The sequence below is a fragment of the Gavia stellata genome, chromosome 3 (assembly GCF_030936135.1).
Source record: "Gavia stellata isolate bGavSte3 chromosome 3, bGavSte3.hap2, whole genome shotgun sequence".
NCBI classification, from domain to species: Eukaryota; Metazoa; Chordata; class Aves; order Gaviiformes; family Gaviidae; genus Gavia; species Gavia stellata.
Window position 1 is genome coordinate 32,616,675 of NC_082596.1, and position 17,611 is coordinate 32,634,285.

Sequence of the window (17,611 nt, forward strand, 5' to 3'; positions counted from 1 at the left end):
CAAATTAAGGATCCATAAAATTTGGCTGAAATGCAGGTGTAAATGAAGGTAAAAGTTGACCTGCTGTTAACTCTGGTAGTTTATTAGCTTTGGTATGTCATGTAGGTGTCATGTGCTATGCATTTACCAGCTTTACCATATTTATTATTAATTCAGCAGAAAGGCAGTTTGAGGGAAAACAAAGTGAGCAAAAAAATTAGGAACAAAAGGGCAACTTCTGCAAGATCGGAGTAATTGGCCTAGTTTGACTGTTAGCTTTTTTAGGGGAGAGGTAGGAATTCCATACTTGGTATGACTTCAGAGCTCTGGGTAGTCTAACATCTGCTCTTGCCTTAGTACTGAAAATATCACCAATTAACAAAAATGCCCTCTAAAACCTTTACTCTGTTCCACCTAGCATTTAAAATGCTGTAAATCTTACGCCTGTGGGTACTTAATGTACTTGCACTCCCCTGAGGAAGTGGCTGTTGCATGATGTGCTGCAGCAGCATCCGTCTAGTGCTTAACCCTGTTAGTTTCTAGCTGGTAACCTGTTGTACAGAACACCTACAGCCGTGCCTCCCAGCACATCCTAGTCTGGTTTTACTGCCTTTCCTTTCCATCCTGTGCTGCTGGATGTGATCTTCCAGAGTAATTACAAATTTAGAAAGCTTAGCCCTACTTCAGGTGTTATAAAGCAAAGTTATAAAAGTGTTGACTTTTTTTTTTAATGGGCTCATTCTTTAAAATCTTGAAGAGACGTGCATCTCTTGGGGAACTTCTGTGTGAATTAAAACAAACCCCTCTGTGAACTTGATGAGCTAGCGGCCTCTGGGGAACAGTGGTCAGCTTTCACTTCTCCAATTACTGCATCTCCCACCTCTTCTAAAGGAGGGGGAGCAGTCCTTTGTATCTAGTGGTGATGCATCGCCCTAAGCACGAACCTTTGCCGGGCTTTTTTTCTTTTTCATTCACTTCGAATGAATACATGATTAGTGTTTGGTAGAAGCCCAAGAACTTTCTCCCCAAGTTGATGAAATATGTCTCGCTTTGGCTTTTTCACTGAAATAAATGGGAAGCACTTCAATTTGATCTTTCTTATATATTGCAAAATAAATATCCTCTGTAGCACTGTACATTACTCAAATGTTGGAGTGATCTTATAATCTTGTAACAGCTTGTTCTGAACTGTAACAAGCGCCTTTTTTCTTTAGCTTTGCCAACTGTATAGCGATAGCCAAAATGCTCATCCTGAGTGTCTGACACAGAATATGTCGATCAAAAGATAAAGCTTTGTGAAGGCTAACCCTCCCTCCCGTCCCCACCCCCCCACCCAAAGGCTGCTCATCTGAAGTGACCAGTACTTCCTTAAACAGCTAATGTTTATTGCTAATCTCTGAATTCAGGCCAGAAAGAGGTAGGAACTTCTGGTCAAAACAGAGCATGAACTTGGGTTGAAACCAACCAAAGCACACCCCAAATCAGAAAACCCGAGTGTAAACTGAATGACTCTAACGCTTTGCCTACCCTGGCAGAATAATAAGGACTTAAGTGCCATTTCCCTGACCGTGATCTGTGGAGTCCTTATCAACTAACTTGTTCATGTCTTTATTTGGTTCATTTAAGTAGATCTAATAAACTGCTGGGATAGTATGTTAGTCTTAGAAATACAGACACCTAAAAACTGACCTTAAAACTAGGTAAGTTTTCCCAATACTAGATAAGCTTTCCATTTTTTCCCCCAACAGATTTTTTACTCTGTTTAAGAGTTTAAGATGTGAAATGCTCAGCTAAACTTGGTTATAGCAATCAGAGTACCAGATGACTGAATTTTAAGTCCTTTGCAACTCTAAAGATGCAAGAGAACTAACGTAACAAAAGGTAACAAGTTGGAAGCCAATAACAACAGTTCTGTTGCTGAATGGAGAAGACCACAAGTCAGAAATGCTCTCTTAATAACAGATTGAGCCAAAGTATTTCCATCTGTTGGCTGCCTGCTATTTCCCTGGTTTCTTGCCCCACACCCCACAAAAATATCTAAGGTGGGCTGTGTACCTTTCCTTATGAAGCTTGCTCAAAGCCAGGGTCTTACTGTCTGTCAGTCCTAGTTTATGGGATATATTTGGGTTGTAGCCACACCATTGTGGAGGTCTGTGGGTTGTTACCTATGTAGACAACTGCTTCTTGGTCAGGCTGCCTAGCATGGCCTTTCCATAGCACAGATGAACCCTGCGTCCTGCAAGTAATGAAGTGAACTGAGGAATGGGAGCAAAGCGAGCAGAGAGGTGTAACAGGGGAGGAGAGGGGAGGTGCCAGAATAAAGACTGATGGGAAGGTGTTTGCATACTTCAAATGAAACTAAAGAAAAACTAATAAATGTGAAGGGGGCAGAAGGCAAGGAGAGGAAGGCATATTTAGATGTACAGGGTGAGGTATGGAGGAGTCTGAGTAGCAGTGATTTCCTGTCTTCCTAAAAGATCTGGAAACAAGAAGGGGAGGAGAGATCATTCCCTTGCAAGACAAGGTACATTCCCAAAACACAAGCTATTGCTGCAGGAGACAATCCAGCATGTTTTCCTACTGCTGCATTTGCCTGATCTATTTTTGGTCAGATAATCCAGATGACTCTTCATAACCAGATTGAACAGACTTTCAGCTGGATGTGCTAATGCAGTCAGTGTGGTCTTTGGTACTTGCAAACTGTCTGAAACAGCTTTGCAATGGCAAGCTCTGTAGTCCTTGAAGGGGCTGCAGATAGAGAACGAGGTCAGGAGTCAGAGGCCAACGTACTGGGGGTCATAGAGCATCAGGGGAAAATACAGTTTAAATTGTTAGTTTTCCTTCAGTTAGGCATATGTAATTAATAACATAAATAGCAATTTGAAAAAAAGGGATGCTATTCTTAACCGCTAGATGTTAAGAAAAGGAAATGTGTTGATGTATAAAAAAAAAAAAATAAAATTACCTGATAATGACGCATGAGCCATAATCCTGTTTGGTGCTGTAGTGCTGTGCTTTGGTTTGAGCATTAGACTTGAACTTTTTTTTCCCCTCTAGATTCCTGCCAGAAAATAGTGTATTGGAAAACCTGTAGGAACTACATCATGTTTGTGTAGAAGACAGATGTAAACCTCTAGGAAAATGTGGTATGGATTTCATAAATAAATGCAGAATGGGGTTTCAGTTGCTTTCTGTATGCTTCCTTCTAAGTGTACTCTGTGGTAAATTACCATTTGCAAATACTCTGCCCATGTAGCAGTGTGCTTCTAGAGGACAAGTGTTCTGGACGCAAATACAGGCAGAAAACATACTGTTTTGGAAAGAATGTGTGGAATTGAGCATGGCCTGAGTTTCAGTAACTTGATCAAGGACAAGGCTTCTTCTTTTCTTAGGCTTGACAGCTGCTATAGGAGCATGTTTCATAGAATACCTACAACTAATTACAGACTTGCAGAATCTTTTTTTCCTTGACTTTTCAATTGATTGTGACACAGCTATTTGATATCAAGCCTCACAACGAAATCATAGTGGTGGTCTCATTGCACATTAATGAGTTTTTAGATTCCCAGACCAAATGGTATTATGCAATGCCATCAGAAGCTGCTGAAATGAGGCTGGAATTTTACCTGGTTAATTGCTATAGTGACTAGTAAGGGAACATTACTTAATATGTCCTCAACTTGTCTGAATTATATATTTTTATATATATATACACACACATACATACACACACACACACACCCGCCCCTTAAGAACAGTCCTCCTGGGTTTTTTCTTCTATTTTAAGATTTTTATTTAATTTCTTTTTTTACTATCTATAAAGCTTTTTTACCTCTTGAATAGAGAATTAGTTCTGGGAATCCACAACCATTCCAGCATGCAGTCTCTCTGCAAACTGGTCTCTTTGCAAATTAGACCAGGATTCCTTGATTCTGGCAAGCTGTATGTTTAAGTGTCAGCTACAAAGATTCAAAATGGGAAATCTTTTGTTGCAAAATCTGTTTGTTGCATTAAAAGGTGTTTAAAGTGATCTTACTATAAGCACTAAGAATAAATGAATCTTTAAAGTGAGCGCATCATAGTAATACAAATAGTATCGTTCTTCTTCCTTTTCCCGAAGCTGTGAAGGCGAAAGTTGAGGAAGACCATAGGGATGTTTGGGATTCATACAGAGGAGTTTGGCAGAGTTTTGGTTTCTGGATTTGGAAGGGGAAGAGGCAGCAGTGAGAGTGGATGCATATCCTCATCAGTCCCTTCTCAGCACTCCACTGCTTTGTGTGAAGTGATAGCTTTTTGCTCCCAAGCTCCTTCTCTGGGCTTCTCATCTGTCTTACTGTCCAGGTGCAAAACAGCAGCTTACTTCTAGTTCCACGATATCTGTGACTTTCTAGCCACAGTGGTTCCAGTTACTAGGGACAGAGGGGTGGAGCAGGGTACGGGGGAAGAGTTCATACTTGCAGTGCAACCTTTTTCTCCGCTGTTGCTGGGCTTGCTTGTCGCCATGACCGCTCCCAGTATGGTGAGAATGGGCATTTTTTAATCTGATCCAGAGAGCAGCACGGGAGGGAGGCTCAGCATTGGTCTTGAGCACCTTCAGCCTTCCAGAATTTTTGTGCTGCATGAGCGAGAGCGAGCAGAGGGTGCATGGACGCCTGGGCAGAGGTTGTATAGGAACCCCTGGTTGGGACGTAGCACTCTGTGCCTTGGTTTCTATCAGAGTAGTGGGATACATTGTTCTCAACATGTTTCCAGTCTCCTATTATAGTAGCAATTGCAATTATATTGAGCTTTAATACAACCTGATAGAATGAAACAGCTAGTAAAATGCCTCTGGTTTCCTGTATGCCGTAGTACTCGAGGAGAATGACTTTGTCCTTTCATAAGTTTTCTTTGTGCGCTGGCACAAAAGAGCTGTATATTAACATTAGCGGCTATCTGGCAGACACGTGATGATCTGACTTTTAATGGTTTATTCATCTCAAGGGCTGCTGAGAAGTGACTCTATACCTGAGGTTGGAGAGGATGCTGCTGCTACAGTTGGTATGGCAGAAACACTCTCAGAAGAAGAACAGGATGAGCTAAGAAAAGAGCTTGCTAAGGTAAATCTCTTGCAAATAGCTCTTAAAGTGATTTTGAGAATGAAAATATGAGATAATGCTGTCTTTTGAACATACAGTTAATGCTTTGCATATTTATTCTGTGTGTGTCTAAAGCCAGGTATGGCACGCCTGTGTATTGTGGAGAGAGAAAGGGAAGGCGTCAGGGAGAAAAGAACAGCCAGTTCTAGCTATGGGGAATTAAGCTAGAAGTGCTGAGTGTACGGACCTTAAACCAAGATGCATAAATGCCTAACCCTTTTTTTTTCTTCAAGTGAGAAGGGGCTAAATAAGCTGTCAAAGAGAACATGGTTGGAAGCTGAAACCAAGTACTGTCTCAAGTGGTGTGGAGTAACTAAAGCTGTTGTTTTCATGAAGGATGCTTCATAGTAATATCCATGTAGACACTGTTTTGCTAATGTCTAACCATGTAACTATTCTTGTCCATAGTTCATATAGCAGAAATTTTTTTAAGAGCAAGTTGAAGTATCACTCTTTGAAGGACAGTCAAATATTCAAGCCTGATATATGCTTTTCAAAAGTTGTCAAAGTCAAGCTTTGTTGAATTGCCAGTCTTTTTTCTTCTGTAGCTCTGTGTGGCTTCAGGACCCTAATAAAAGACACGAACTTAAGCCTAAGGTTGGCAAACAAAGGTTAGCTGTGAAATAAGCACATTTAATGCAGTCTTGGTTTTGGTAGTCCTGAGTATTATTTCATGCCAAACCAGTCAGCTGAAGATGGTGAGGGAAATCTGGACCTGCTAGGATACATCATGCTGGATTTTGGACAGGTATCCAAAACAAAGGTGCATTGAAGATAGTGGTATTTCCTCAAAGGAGCTTAAATGAGTGGGCAGCCTGATACTCTGAAGTAGTGTGGTCCAGTCTGGATGAGGAAGCAGGGTTGGATGTTTGCCTTCACCCTTGTACATACGGCCTTAGTGCCTCTGTCACATCTATATAGTCCACAGAATGGCATCGTAAAACTGTTTTGACATCTCTGATCATGATCTGGTCATGCTTCTCTGAGAGGCTTAAGTGACCATCTGTGTAAAGAAGGAAGTATACAAACAACATAGTTTTCTAGTTGCTGAACAGGTGCTGTGTTTTTGTTGTTTCGGTTTTTTTGGTGTTTTTTTTTTTTTTTAACTGCTCGCTGTGCCACCATTTCCACCTCAACTCTGGGGAAGGCACTCCTGTGGCTGGATCCAGCCTGCGTTTGCTGGCTTAAGCCACCAAAGAACCTTTCTGTTCAAACAAGGAGACAAAACTTGTGTGTGGATTAGACATGCTCTGAGCTTCCTGATACTGGTCACACATTGGTATCTCTTCTGACGTGGAAGGAGAATACAGGCTTGGCGATTGTCCCAGGTTTGACTAATCTTCAAGCTTCGCATAGGCTAATGTTGTCTAAGGGTAATGATTTCTAATTATACAGTCTTTTAGTTACCAACTTCCTTGTGCATATTCCAGTAACAGAGCTAGCTGCAGGTAGATCACTTTCTCACTAGCTCTTGTAGGCTATGTTGGATTTCCCTTTTAGTATTTGGAAACAACTGTGAGGCAATGTTAAAAACACGTTAGCCCTCCCATTACTGATGCCTAGTAGATGTTTTAATAAATACATAGTTTAATGGCTGGGTATATCGCTTGTTAATTTACCTCTCATCAACTCTGCTGCCACAGGTAGAAGAGGAAATCCAGACGCTCTCACAAGTGCTAGCTGCCAAAGAGAAGCATCTAGCAGAAATCAAGAGAAAGCTGGGAATTAACTCATTACAGGAACTAAGGCAGAACATTACTAAAAGCTGGCAAGATGTTACATCAACCACAGCGTATGTACCAGTTAACGATGATTGTCTCAGCTGTTGAGGTGAAAACTACGTAGTTGTTGTGTCATGTCTAAACCCTCTGTTCTTATGAAATGATATGAGTGTAGATAACACAAAGTTAAGTTGCACTGAAACTTATCTGGATAAATCATCATACATTTCTTTAAAGAAGGCCACTATTAGCCATATCATCTCATGCAAAATGAGAATTATTGACCATAATGTGGCTGATTCTAGTACACTTTTTGTCTGACAGATCTGACATAACATTACTGAGATACCAGGGTGTCCTAAGTCCAACAGAATACTCTTCTTTTCCAGCCTGAAAAATTGTTGTAAACTGAGCTCATGCAGGAAGAGTGCAAAGTCACAGTTAATATCCTTGCCAAACACAACTGTTAGCTTAAGGTCTAGAGTGAATTGCCTTCTGCAATTAGTGACTACCCAGAATGTAAGAGGATGTACCTCAAACTTTTTATGGTGAAGTTTATTGACAAAACCATTTGGTACAAGATTTTAAATGCTTGGCACAAAAAATAGACCTCTGTTCTTTTTCAGTGTGTGTGCATGCTGTTGTTTTCTTGGGGTTTTTTGTTTTTGTTTTGTTTGCTTGTGGTTTTTTTTAAAGTTCTACAACAGTAGATGGTATCTGTGCTGGGGGTGGGGTAGTAGGTGCATGTTGGTGAACCTGATCTGAAATCTGAGGTGGCAGAGATGCCATAGCCAGAACGGACTGCAGTGGCTCAAAATAATCTCTTAAGTAGCTTGTCCATTTGACCCCAAAGTTGAAGTATACCTCTGAGTTTGATACAAATTTACATAGACTAAAAGGTTCCTTATGTGTTTTATTAAAATAACTACAGACTTAATTTTGTTTGAACACAGATACAAGAAAACATCAGAAACTCTGTCTCAGGCTGGTCAGAAGGCTTCTGCTGCTTTTTCATCTGTTGGTTCAGTCATAACCAAGAAGTTTGAAGATGTCAGGTAGGTTTCTTTAGCTTTTCCCAAGTGGTTGCATTTTTGACTTAAGCAGGTGGTCACTGAAATAAACGTATGCTATTAATGTACCTAGCACTTCTAAAAGTTAATCTATCAAGAACCCTCAGCATCTGTTTCAGGAGAGCTGAGCGACTTGCTGCAAAATCTGCTTGTATGTCCTCACTGATGCAGAAGAGTTCTGTGGTGTGTATTTTATATATGCAAGAGAAGCAACATATGCTATTACCTCCACTGCTACTTTTATTTTTCTGGTAGGATTGCAGGTGGCAGTGTCTCTGCCTGCCTCTGTGTGATGCACATAGCATTGTAATTTCTGTTCTCTGACTTTCTCAGCTTGTGCAACACTACATTTAAACAACTAATGTCTTTTAACTGTTTGTGATTTGGCTTGGTAGTTGGGTTTTTTGTGGTGGTTTTTTTTTTTTGTCTTGTGTGTGGATTCCTTTCAGGTGTGTTTTACTTCTTTGTAAGCTGTTCTACCTCATAGCAGTGGGTTGATTTTATTACCTTTTTAATAGACTATTGGAACTTTTTAATTCTTAAATATTGGCATACAACATATTTTGACTTTGTGTCAAATGACACAGCCCTTCATGCACATGAGGTAAGTTTGGTGGTCATTTTTAGTACTATCATGAGCTGCATGCAAAACTTCCTGGATGCAATCCAATCATATGCTTAGCTTACAATTCTTTGTTTGATTATATGATTTTTACTACTGGAACATAGATAGCTATTCATCTCTGCTTGTAATTTGTTGTGAATAGTGGATCAAACTTACTTAGCAATTATTGGACAAAAAAAAATTCACACATTCTAACAGAATATTGCTGCATTGGAAAGCAGTGTAATAAAATCAGCCCTCTGTTTTAATGTGCTGCCATTAACCTCTTTCTTGCTTTTTGAGGTCTAGTGAGAAAACACTTTGAGGTGCAGCTACACAGTTACATATTTTCTTCAGATTTATCAGAACTTCCTTTCTCTCTTTAATGCTTACTCTGGCATTGTGCAGACTACAGGCATTTTCACATTCCTTTAGGTAAGGTGGGCACAAGAATTGTTTCTGAAACTAAGCATGTAGTCAGACTGTCTCCATTAAAATCTTTAAATTTTGTCTGTAAGAGGTAATTTCTTTTTTTCTCCAGTGTTAGTTAATGTAAAACTGAATCTCTTTTAATGTCAGGAAAGATCACAGAATCACTAAGGTTGGAAAAGACCTACAAGATCATCAAGTCAAACCATCAACCCAACACCACCATGCCCATTAAACCGTGTCCCGTAATGCCACGTCCACATGTTCTTGAACACCTCCAGTGAGGGTGACTCCACCACCCACAGGCCAGGATGCTGTTGGCCATTTTGGCCACCTGGGCACACTGCTGGCTCGTATTCAGCCGGCTGTCAACCAACACCCCCAGGTCCTTTTCCACCAGGCAGCTTTCCAGCCGCTCTTCCCCAAGCCTGTGGCGTTGCATGGGGTTGTGACCAAAGTGCAGGACCCGGCACTTGGCCTTGTTGAACCTCATACAAACAAGATGTTTCTTCATGTTCACCTGGTAACTATCCCAGAACATGAAGTCTTGAGAATACATAATAATCAATTAGTCTCTCTTCCTTGTAAGAAAGGAATCTGTTAAAATGATTCTGCAAGTTTTTTTGTAAAGATGGTTTTTGAGGTCAATGGCATGCAGAATTCCTCCTTCTTTTTGTCTGTACAGTGTTTGTGCCTTGACAGAGTAGATTTTTGTGTCTATTACAATGACTGTTTAGCATTGTGACTCTAATCAAAACACTAGAGTCTAAATGTAAAATAGTTTATGCATTCTCTGTTCATAGTTTGTCCAGTGAAACAGTCCGTATCTTTGAGTTGATTGTTTTAGCAGCTCTAGACACTGAGTATTTTAGCTACCTTGTCTGCATTGCTTTTTATCTGCTTTAAAGCTGTGGTGTTCCCCTACTAGTATTAGACTATTGCATTTAACAAGGGCAAGCACATACTCATAGCTTGCTTCTGGCATCAGGAATTTAATACTTCAAAAGAAGAGTGTCCTAATTACTCAAGTTAGCGGCTAGGTGGGTGTTGAGTACTCTCTATCAGAAACTGGGCCACTGGGAGGGAATGTAACAGGGCCAGAGGAGTCCACACTATTGGTGTGCTTCTTGGGAAGAATCATGGCAATGGGAATTCAAGGTATTGTTGTAAATTCAGGAGCAGCTGGGTTTAAAAACAAAACAAAAAAGTAAATTCAGGAGCAGCTGGGTTTAAAAACAAAACAAAAAAGTGGGAAGAATTAGTGCTGTTCAAGAGCTCAGTTGCACTTAAACAGGAGATTAAAAACCGTTGAGTGTTTTGCTTTCATGAGGACCAAGGTCATCTGGGATTCAACCAGTAAATTCAGGTTCCAGGGTTATGTGACTACTCAGATGGTGTCTACTTTTAAGACTGCGCAAGTCTGAACTTTTTAATAAAGTTTTAGATGCCCAAGTTCTTTCCTGGAAATGGGAATTGATGGGGCTAATACTTACTTGAACAGATACTGAATATGCAGGTGCATTTTTGTTCTTAAGCTCTTACGTGGCTTCTTCATCATGGCTTTGCTTTTCTTGTACTGTTTTAGCTTAGGGACTTCTCAGTTGTAATGGCATGATTTCTTCTGTGTTGGACTATTTCCACAAGTTCCATGCAACAAACGTCACATGCAGGTCTTCATTATTGCACTGCAAAGTGATTTTTGGAGGGAGTTGCAAAAGGGAGTAAGACAGCTGGTGGAGCCGTGAACTTGGAAAATACTGAAATAGAGAGGAAGAGAGAGGACTGGTAGTGCGAAGTCAGTGCATTACTGCTTCCTTTTTGTGTTTGTTTCCTCTGCTTTTTGTTATGCTGCAAATGAACTCTGTTCCTTCTTAGGTTTCTCTTAATACCTTTATTCTCCTTTGTAAGAACGTCTTGAACTTTTGATCAGCTAGCCATCCTTATGCAGGCAACATTAGTATGTGCAAAACAGCAGTAGTACCAAGATGTAGTGCTCTGCAAACTTCCTGAGCAATCATGACTTTGCATTTAGCTCCTCTTGGACTGCATCCATATTATGGAGCAGAAGTCCTCATGTTTTCTCTGTTCTGAGATTGCAGAATAACTTTCTTCGCTTGCTTTTGAAATCTGATACGACTCCTAAATATCATTTATCAGCATATCAGCTGGAAACCTATTAACAAAAGCAAGTAACTAGTGCTTATGCCCGTGTTTTCCAGGCAGGGACTCTGGCATACCTCCTTGAGCATTTTCAAAATGTGAGGCAATGTAGTAGCTATAAAAATAATCGTGTAAAGGATAAGAAAGCTTTTAATGCAGTACAAAATACATGGAAGGCTGGAGAGCAACTTATTGTGCCTTTTCTGGTTTTATGTTTTTCTTAAATCTAGGGGTTTGCTTGTGAGCATTGTAAAATGGGCTTCTCTTCTTCAAGCCGCCCAACTTGATGGCCTAGTTGAGTGAATGCTTTGATGTAGCATTCTGTCATTTGTGAAAAGAAGTACAAATTCTCTTCTTTGTTAAGCTTTTCAAGGCTTAATTGTGCTTCTTTGCACTGCTTGAAGAACAGGTGATTTGATGTTAAAGATCAACTGCACCTACCTAATCCAGTTCTCTTGCAAACCACATCATTCTGTGATAAAAAAATACTATCTTATGGTGACATTTTACAAAATGGATACGGAGTATACACAAGTGTATTGTACAAGAGCAAGTAAATCCTTCACGAATGTACGAATAGTTCTTCCATTAAATGATCTCTATGAGATTAAACTTCCCTGGACACTTGTTAAAAGGTCTGCAATACACCATAGGTTGTTGCTTTTCAGTGTGAGCAAGTCTACAGGTTGTAAATATATATGGGGCCTTAAACCTCTTGCAGGGAGGCACTTCTTGCAGGGTGAGGGGAAGTAGCTGAGCACAACTGGACAAAGAGTACTAGTTATTATCAGCTTAGTTCTGTACTAAAACCTGGCACATAGCGGGACCAGAACTTGTAGTAATCCATGTCACAGAGCTCCAGAGTCGTCTTCAGAGTCTTCTTCAGCTTCTGTGTGGTCTGGAAAAGCTTGTGGAAGCCAAACCATCCGTGAAGATGAAACACAGCAGAAATGGGGTTGGGGAAAGGGATGAAACATGGCCATACGTTACTGATGTGTCAGGATGGTGTCCGGCCTTTACGTTTCTGATTCCCAGTACACTGTACCTACAAACCAACCTTCAGTTGTGCATCTGCCTTCAGAGATCCCAACCTTAAGGGAACTTTTTACATGTGCAGTTTTTTGCTATCACTGTATTCTACTGATGAGCCTCCTGAAAGAATCTCTTAAAACTCCTTCTGCAATGAACACAGAACCTTTTTGCTTCTGTGAATCTGTCTTCTGTTGTGTGGAAATACTAATGGGAGTTTTGGAGGCTCATCAAATGTGAGAGAATTTTGGTTGTGTCATGTGTCCCTCGCCCAGCAATTGCCTGGAAAGACAACATAAAGCCCAGTCAAAATTTGACATTCCAAATACAGTTTTGAAAAACTGTGGTCATAAATTTTTCTAACTTACTATTATGGTACTTGACAAGAAACGTTTAACGTATAAGACTAAATGGTATCCAGAGTAAACAGGGATTTTTCTAGAATATGGAACTAAATTAGACGGTCTTGAAGTTACTTGGAAGCTCCTTAATCTATATCCAGTCATCTTCTAGGAGCAGGGGTGTGTTGTCACTAAACAAACAGTAATTGTTTTGCAACACTGGCAGGTTACAGAAATCCTCCATGAATTTCAGAACAGAGTTGAGACTAGGACTTTCTCCCTGCCCCCAGCAGAAACCTGACCTTGAATATAAATTAATGTGGCTGCTCTTGTTAGATAATTTATATTGACGAGTAGATAATTTGCATTGATGAGTATGGAAATCTTACACTGAATTGAAATGGAAGCCTTCTGAACGTAGGAATAGTTCTTTCAGTAGGAAGATTAGTTGATTGATAAGACTCTTGAGTGTTTGCTTTCTACTTGATATCATCAAAACTGTAAATGCAGTGTGTCTCTCATTGCTTGAGAAACTTAACGAGTAGACAAACTGTTGCAGCTAAGCAGAATATGTACTAACAAGCATGGCACTTGAATCTTTCTAAAAAGGAAAAAAGTTGTTGCGGCTTTTGCTCTGTTGTGTGTGTGCATGGCTAAGCAATTTAAAAAAGCAAAACCAAGCAGTTACTATACATGACTGTGTAAGACTGTTTGGCTGTTTACCAAAGAGAGTATCCAGAAGTCAGCTCTCCAAGACAATTTCTTCTCAGTCTATCACTTAAACTAACTTCTTGCTTTCTTTTTTCTTAATGCTGGCATTTAGTATACGCTCCATACAACATTCAATTAGCATGCCTATTATGAGGTAATGTATGCATAATCCAGCTGTTGGGTTTATTTATTTTCATGTGTGGCATCAAGTAACGTTGAACTTAAGTCAACTAACACAGATTTAAAACAAAACCAGAAGACCCTCCCAACCTTGTAATGGATTTCCTGTACTAACATACAGGATAAAAGTAATTTTATTTCTGCTTAATGGTGGCGGTTATTGCCCATCTGGAATGTGACCAAGTGCAGTTTCTTGCTGTTTGGAGAACTATAACAACTTTTCCCTGCCTGTTAGAAATGTAATGCTGCTCAACGGTTCCAAGTTTAAAAGGCAATAGCTTGGTGTCTGTTTTAGAACTATGAAAGTGAGTAAAAAATACTGTGGTTTCATAAAAAGTCTCTTGCTGACTTGGAGTGCTTGCCTTTTCTCTCCCCTTGCTTGGCACTGTCCCCCTCCATCTCCTGAGAGAGTCTGGTTTGAGATAAATATATATATATGTCACTGTGTGCTTTCCTAAATGAGAGAGTGCTGCTAAGTGTGGGTGACCTACACAAATACCAAGCAAAGGGGGAAGGGAAGCTTAAGACCTCTTTTGAAAAAACCCTTCTGTTTTTCACCTTTATATAATAGGTTTTTTTGAGTCTGCTACAAATCCTTGGTCCCAGTCCACCAAAGGCAAGCATTTTCCGTCCTGTATAAAGGCAGAAAAGGTGTAAAAGCTATTGCACAAATTTGGAAATGGCGGTGACAGCTAGTCGGAGCATTAAGCCCCTCTTCTGACCTTTATAAGTAATACACTGGCCCTCAGCATTGAAAATCCCCAGCTGTTCTGCTCTTCATATGCAGAACTTACCATTTGTAATCACAGCTGTCTCCAGCACTTGAAAGGAGGGACTGTCCCTTAAATTTAACATGTTAGCAGAAAATGCCACTGCGAACCATGCTTTGTAAATTGAACACATATCTGATTAAATTAAACTAGTTTTCCTATAACAAGTGAAAAAACTCTGACAGGCTTTCTGCAGGAATAATGTACTATGCTAACCCGAAGTGATGACTAAGCTATTCTGAACAAATCCTTTAAGCCAGAAACCTGTCTGAAATCACTGGGAATAATAAGCTAAACCTAAAATACTTGCTAGTTCTCCCTTCCACGTTATGATGAAAGATCCTATCGCTGAGCCTGGCAGTGCTCAGTTGCCAAAAATAAAAATGAGCTGCAACTCGAGTGTGTTTGAATTTTAGTTTTGTAGTACTCGGGGAGATCCACATCTAAACTATTTTTAGGCTACCCTTAAATCAAAGGAAGAGCCCCAAACAAACAAAACTCATGTTGACATTGGAAAAAGCAACTGCTTGTTTTCTGGTGTTTATAGACTAACCAGATATGTTTTTTAATTCTGTGGTTCCTTTTTTTTTTTATTTTCCTAGAAATTCTCCTACTTTCAAATCCTTTGAGGAAAAAGTTGAAAACTTAAAGGTAAGCATTACTAAAACGCCTTGGTGATTGTGGAGCTGTGGATGTGGAGAAAAAACTAAGTGGATTCTGGGTAACCTGTGTTTTAGTTACTGGTAAACTGTTGAAGATGCTTAGATGACATCTTTTTAAGTACTGTGGAAGTGGTTTCTCTGCCTAATGATTTGAGAATAAAAAACAGGCTTCCTGCACCTGTTACAGGAGGATGCCTTTAACTAGAAGGACTAACAGCTAGCTAACCTGCAGAAACAGCTAGTATAACATACCTCATATTATGTATCCAAAATGGCCTAGGCTTTTATTTCCATGCCTTCCTAAGGACTAGTGTCCTACACAGGAGAATAGCTTTGCGATGTTTCTCTTATTTCTGGCATAAAATGTGCAAGGTCTTTTTACTTTAATTTAAAATCCACTCATAAAAGCCTCAAGTGCCAGAAACAATCATTAATAGCTTCTCCAGGTAAAAAATCACTTTAAAAATAACTAAGACATGTAACTGGAACCAGATTTGACTGTTCTCGTGGGCACAATGAGTTGGCTGAGAAGCATGCAAGTGATAGCATGGGGAACTAGGCATTCCCTTGCTAACTAATTGGCATTAACACTTCTGCCATCCCACAGGGTATATAGTGTAGAGGGAAGTAAAAAGGTGAACACATTACCTGGAGAAAGTAAACTAGTTGCTACGCTCCACAGAAGATCTCAGGAATTGCTGTTGAGACTGAAAACTGTTCCAGGTTGTTTCTTGAGCAACACAGAAGCGAGTTTTAACTCTGAATCTTTCAAAGCCTAAATAGCTTGAAAGGCTGCATACCTGTATCTGTTTTTAACTGAGGGTGTGTCAACCTTCAGACTCCCTGGAATCAGGACTGTTTCATGCTTCGTGTATCTCGAAGTCAAAGGGAGACTGCTATGTTAATCTGCTGCTGGTCATTGTTTTCTGCATGATACCTGAAGACTTGTCTTTAGAGTATGGCAGAGGCAGCCCAGTCCTGGAAAAGCTGCTCTGCTGAAAAGAGTTATTCAACTTAGTCATGCAGAGGTACTGGTTTTATACAGGTAAGCGTGTTTGGCATGCCAAGTAACTGCAATTCTATTTTGAGGTGCTCTCTATGTTCTAGTCTAAAGTTGGAGGAAGCAAACCTGCCGGGGGAGACTTTGGAGAAGTACTCAACTCTGCTGCCAATGCCAGTGCCACAGAAGCTATTGCAGAACAGACACAGGAGGAGACCCACTGAGATTCCTTCCTCTGTCCTGCTAGCCACTGCCAGATGCTGCAAGCAAAAACTAAGCACACTTGTAACATTCTTTGCGCTCTTTCCACCAGATGTGCTTTTATTTAGCACATAGCTATTTTACCAGATTAACTGATACCAGGCTTGTTCATGGGTTCAAAATATTTTTGCAACTAAAATACATTGTTTGGGATTTTGTGTGGGAAGGGGAATTTTTATGCCTTTCAAGCATTTAAAGGACTTATCTGTAATTTGAAGGCAACCTTTAAAATATAGCAATGAAAAAAAAACTCTTTTGAGAAGTTAATTATACTGTACATACACTGTGGATACATAATTTCTTTTGAATCTGTAACTACTGCTCAACTTAATCATTATGCATCTACTGCTGCTGCCAAACTGAAGCTTGTTACTTCACTCCCTTGTGATTATTTCAGTTAAGTGTTGCCTGCACGGGACACCAAACTAGGAGGATCACTCCCAGCTAAAGAAAGGACTTGTGCTTCAGCAGGCTTTAAACAAGTTGTTCATAGCAGAATTACACAGGGGTAGGAACGTTCTGTCTAAGCGTGTTCCTCATACAACAGATGTGGATAGGGTAATACATAACATCTAAAACTTACTGATTTGTCTGTGGATTATCCACCTAGGAAGCTTCTGACCATCGCAAATGGAAACAAGATGCCTAGTGGTGCTGCTTTGGTTCAGTTACAATAACATTTTCAATCTTGTTTTTTGTACATGATGTTAACGTGGTAAGATACACTTTTCTGAACTTTCGATCAGCTGTGAATAGATTAATCTTAATTCACATGGTGGTGTCACATTCACACAAACAAAGCATGGACTGTAAGAATAAGCCTGAGCATGAAGTGGTTCTTTTTTAGGTATCAAGAGAATTGCTCTCAAATGCTAGCGTTGTTTCCTTTGTAGGCTGATCATTGAAAACATCTGCTCTACCATCTATTTTTTTTTTAATGTGTTAAAGGCCTGTACCACTAGCACCCCTATTCCTGTTTAAGACCCTGGAAATCTGTTTTGAGGTGCACCGTGTCATACTGCGGCATAGTTCTTTTACAAGATCTGTTCTTCTACATGTTGCTTTCTCTGATGTACTCTTCAAATTTCTTGTATTTTGTGTGTTTCTGGCACATGATGTCGGTAAGGTTAGAATTTTTGGCAAGTGTTTTATCACTGTGCTTAGAACTGGAAACAAGTTTTGAAACATTTGTGTGAAATCCATGAAACTTTAACCGCCACAGATGTCTGGAGGAAAAAAAAAAAAAGTTGGCTCCTGACAACCTTGTTAGCATATCAGATGTAGTATATATGCTTAATTACATGTGAGAAGCTTAATAAAAACCTGTATGTGAGGAATGTGTTGTCCTGTGAATATGCAAAATCATGTAAATAAGCAGGAAATTCTTATTTGTAATTGAAACACTCCTTTAAGTTTGGTTTCAAGGTAGTGCTGGTATCTACTACTGTACTGGGGGAATCTGCATGGATGAGCTCGGCATTTCTAGAGTTGACAAGGCCTAGGTAGACTTGTAGCGGCTTATATAAAAATAATGTACCCTGATTACGTTGTGAAGT

At 39.9% G+C, this 17,611-nt stretch overlaps 1 protein-coding gene across 4 annotated transcripts in view; it reads left to right on the forward strand.

Annotated features, from left to right (window-relative positions):
* TPD52 (tumor protein D52) overlaps positions 1-17,357 on the forward strand; it is a 43,525-nt gene extending 26,168 nt beyond the window's left edge. Inside the window, exons 2-8 of one of the 4 annotated variants that reach the window (XM_009809459.2) lie at positions 4,963-5,078; positions 6,761-6,909; positions 7,792-7,893; positions 8,921-8,947; positions 13,295-13,336; positions 14,735-14,783; positions 15,902-17,357. In XM_009809459.2, coding sequence (XP_009807761.1) covers positions 4,963-5,078; positions 6,761-6,909; positions 7,792-7,893; positions 8,921-8,947; positions 13,295-13,336; positions 14,735-14,783; positions 15,902-16,018 — 602 coding nt within the window. In that variant the 3' untranslated portion in view covers positions 16,019-17,357. Of the gene's footprint in view, positions 1-4,962; positions 5,079-6,760; positions 6,910-7,791; positions 7,898-8,920; positions 8,948-13,294; positions 13,337-14,734; positions 14,784-15,901 lie in introns of those variants that run through there. The other 3 variants (XM_009809531.2, XM_009809680.2, XM_059836119.1) reach the window with 3 other exon arrangements.
* The last annotated feature ends 254 nt before the right edge of the window (positions 17,358-17,611 follow it).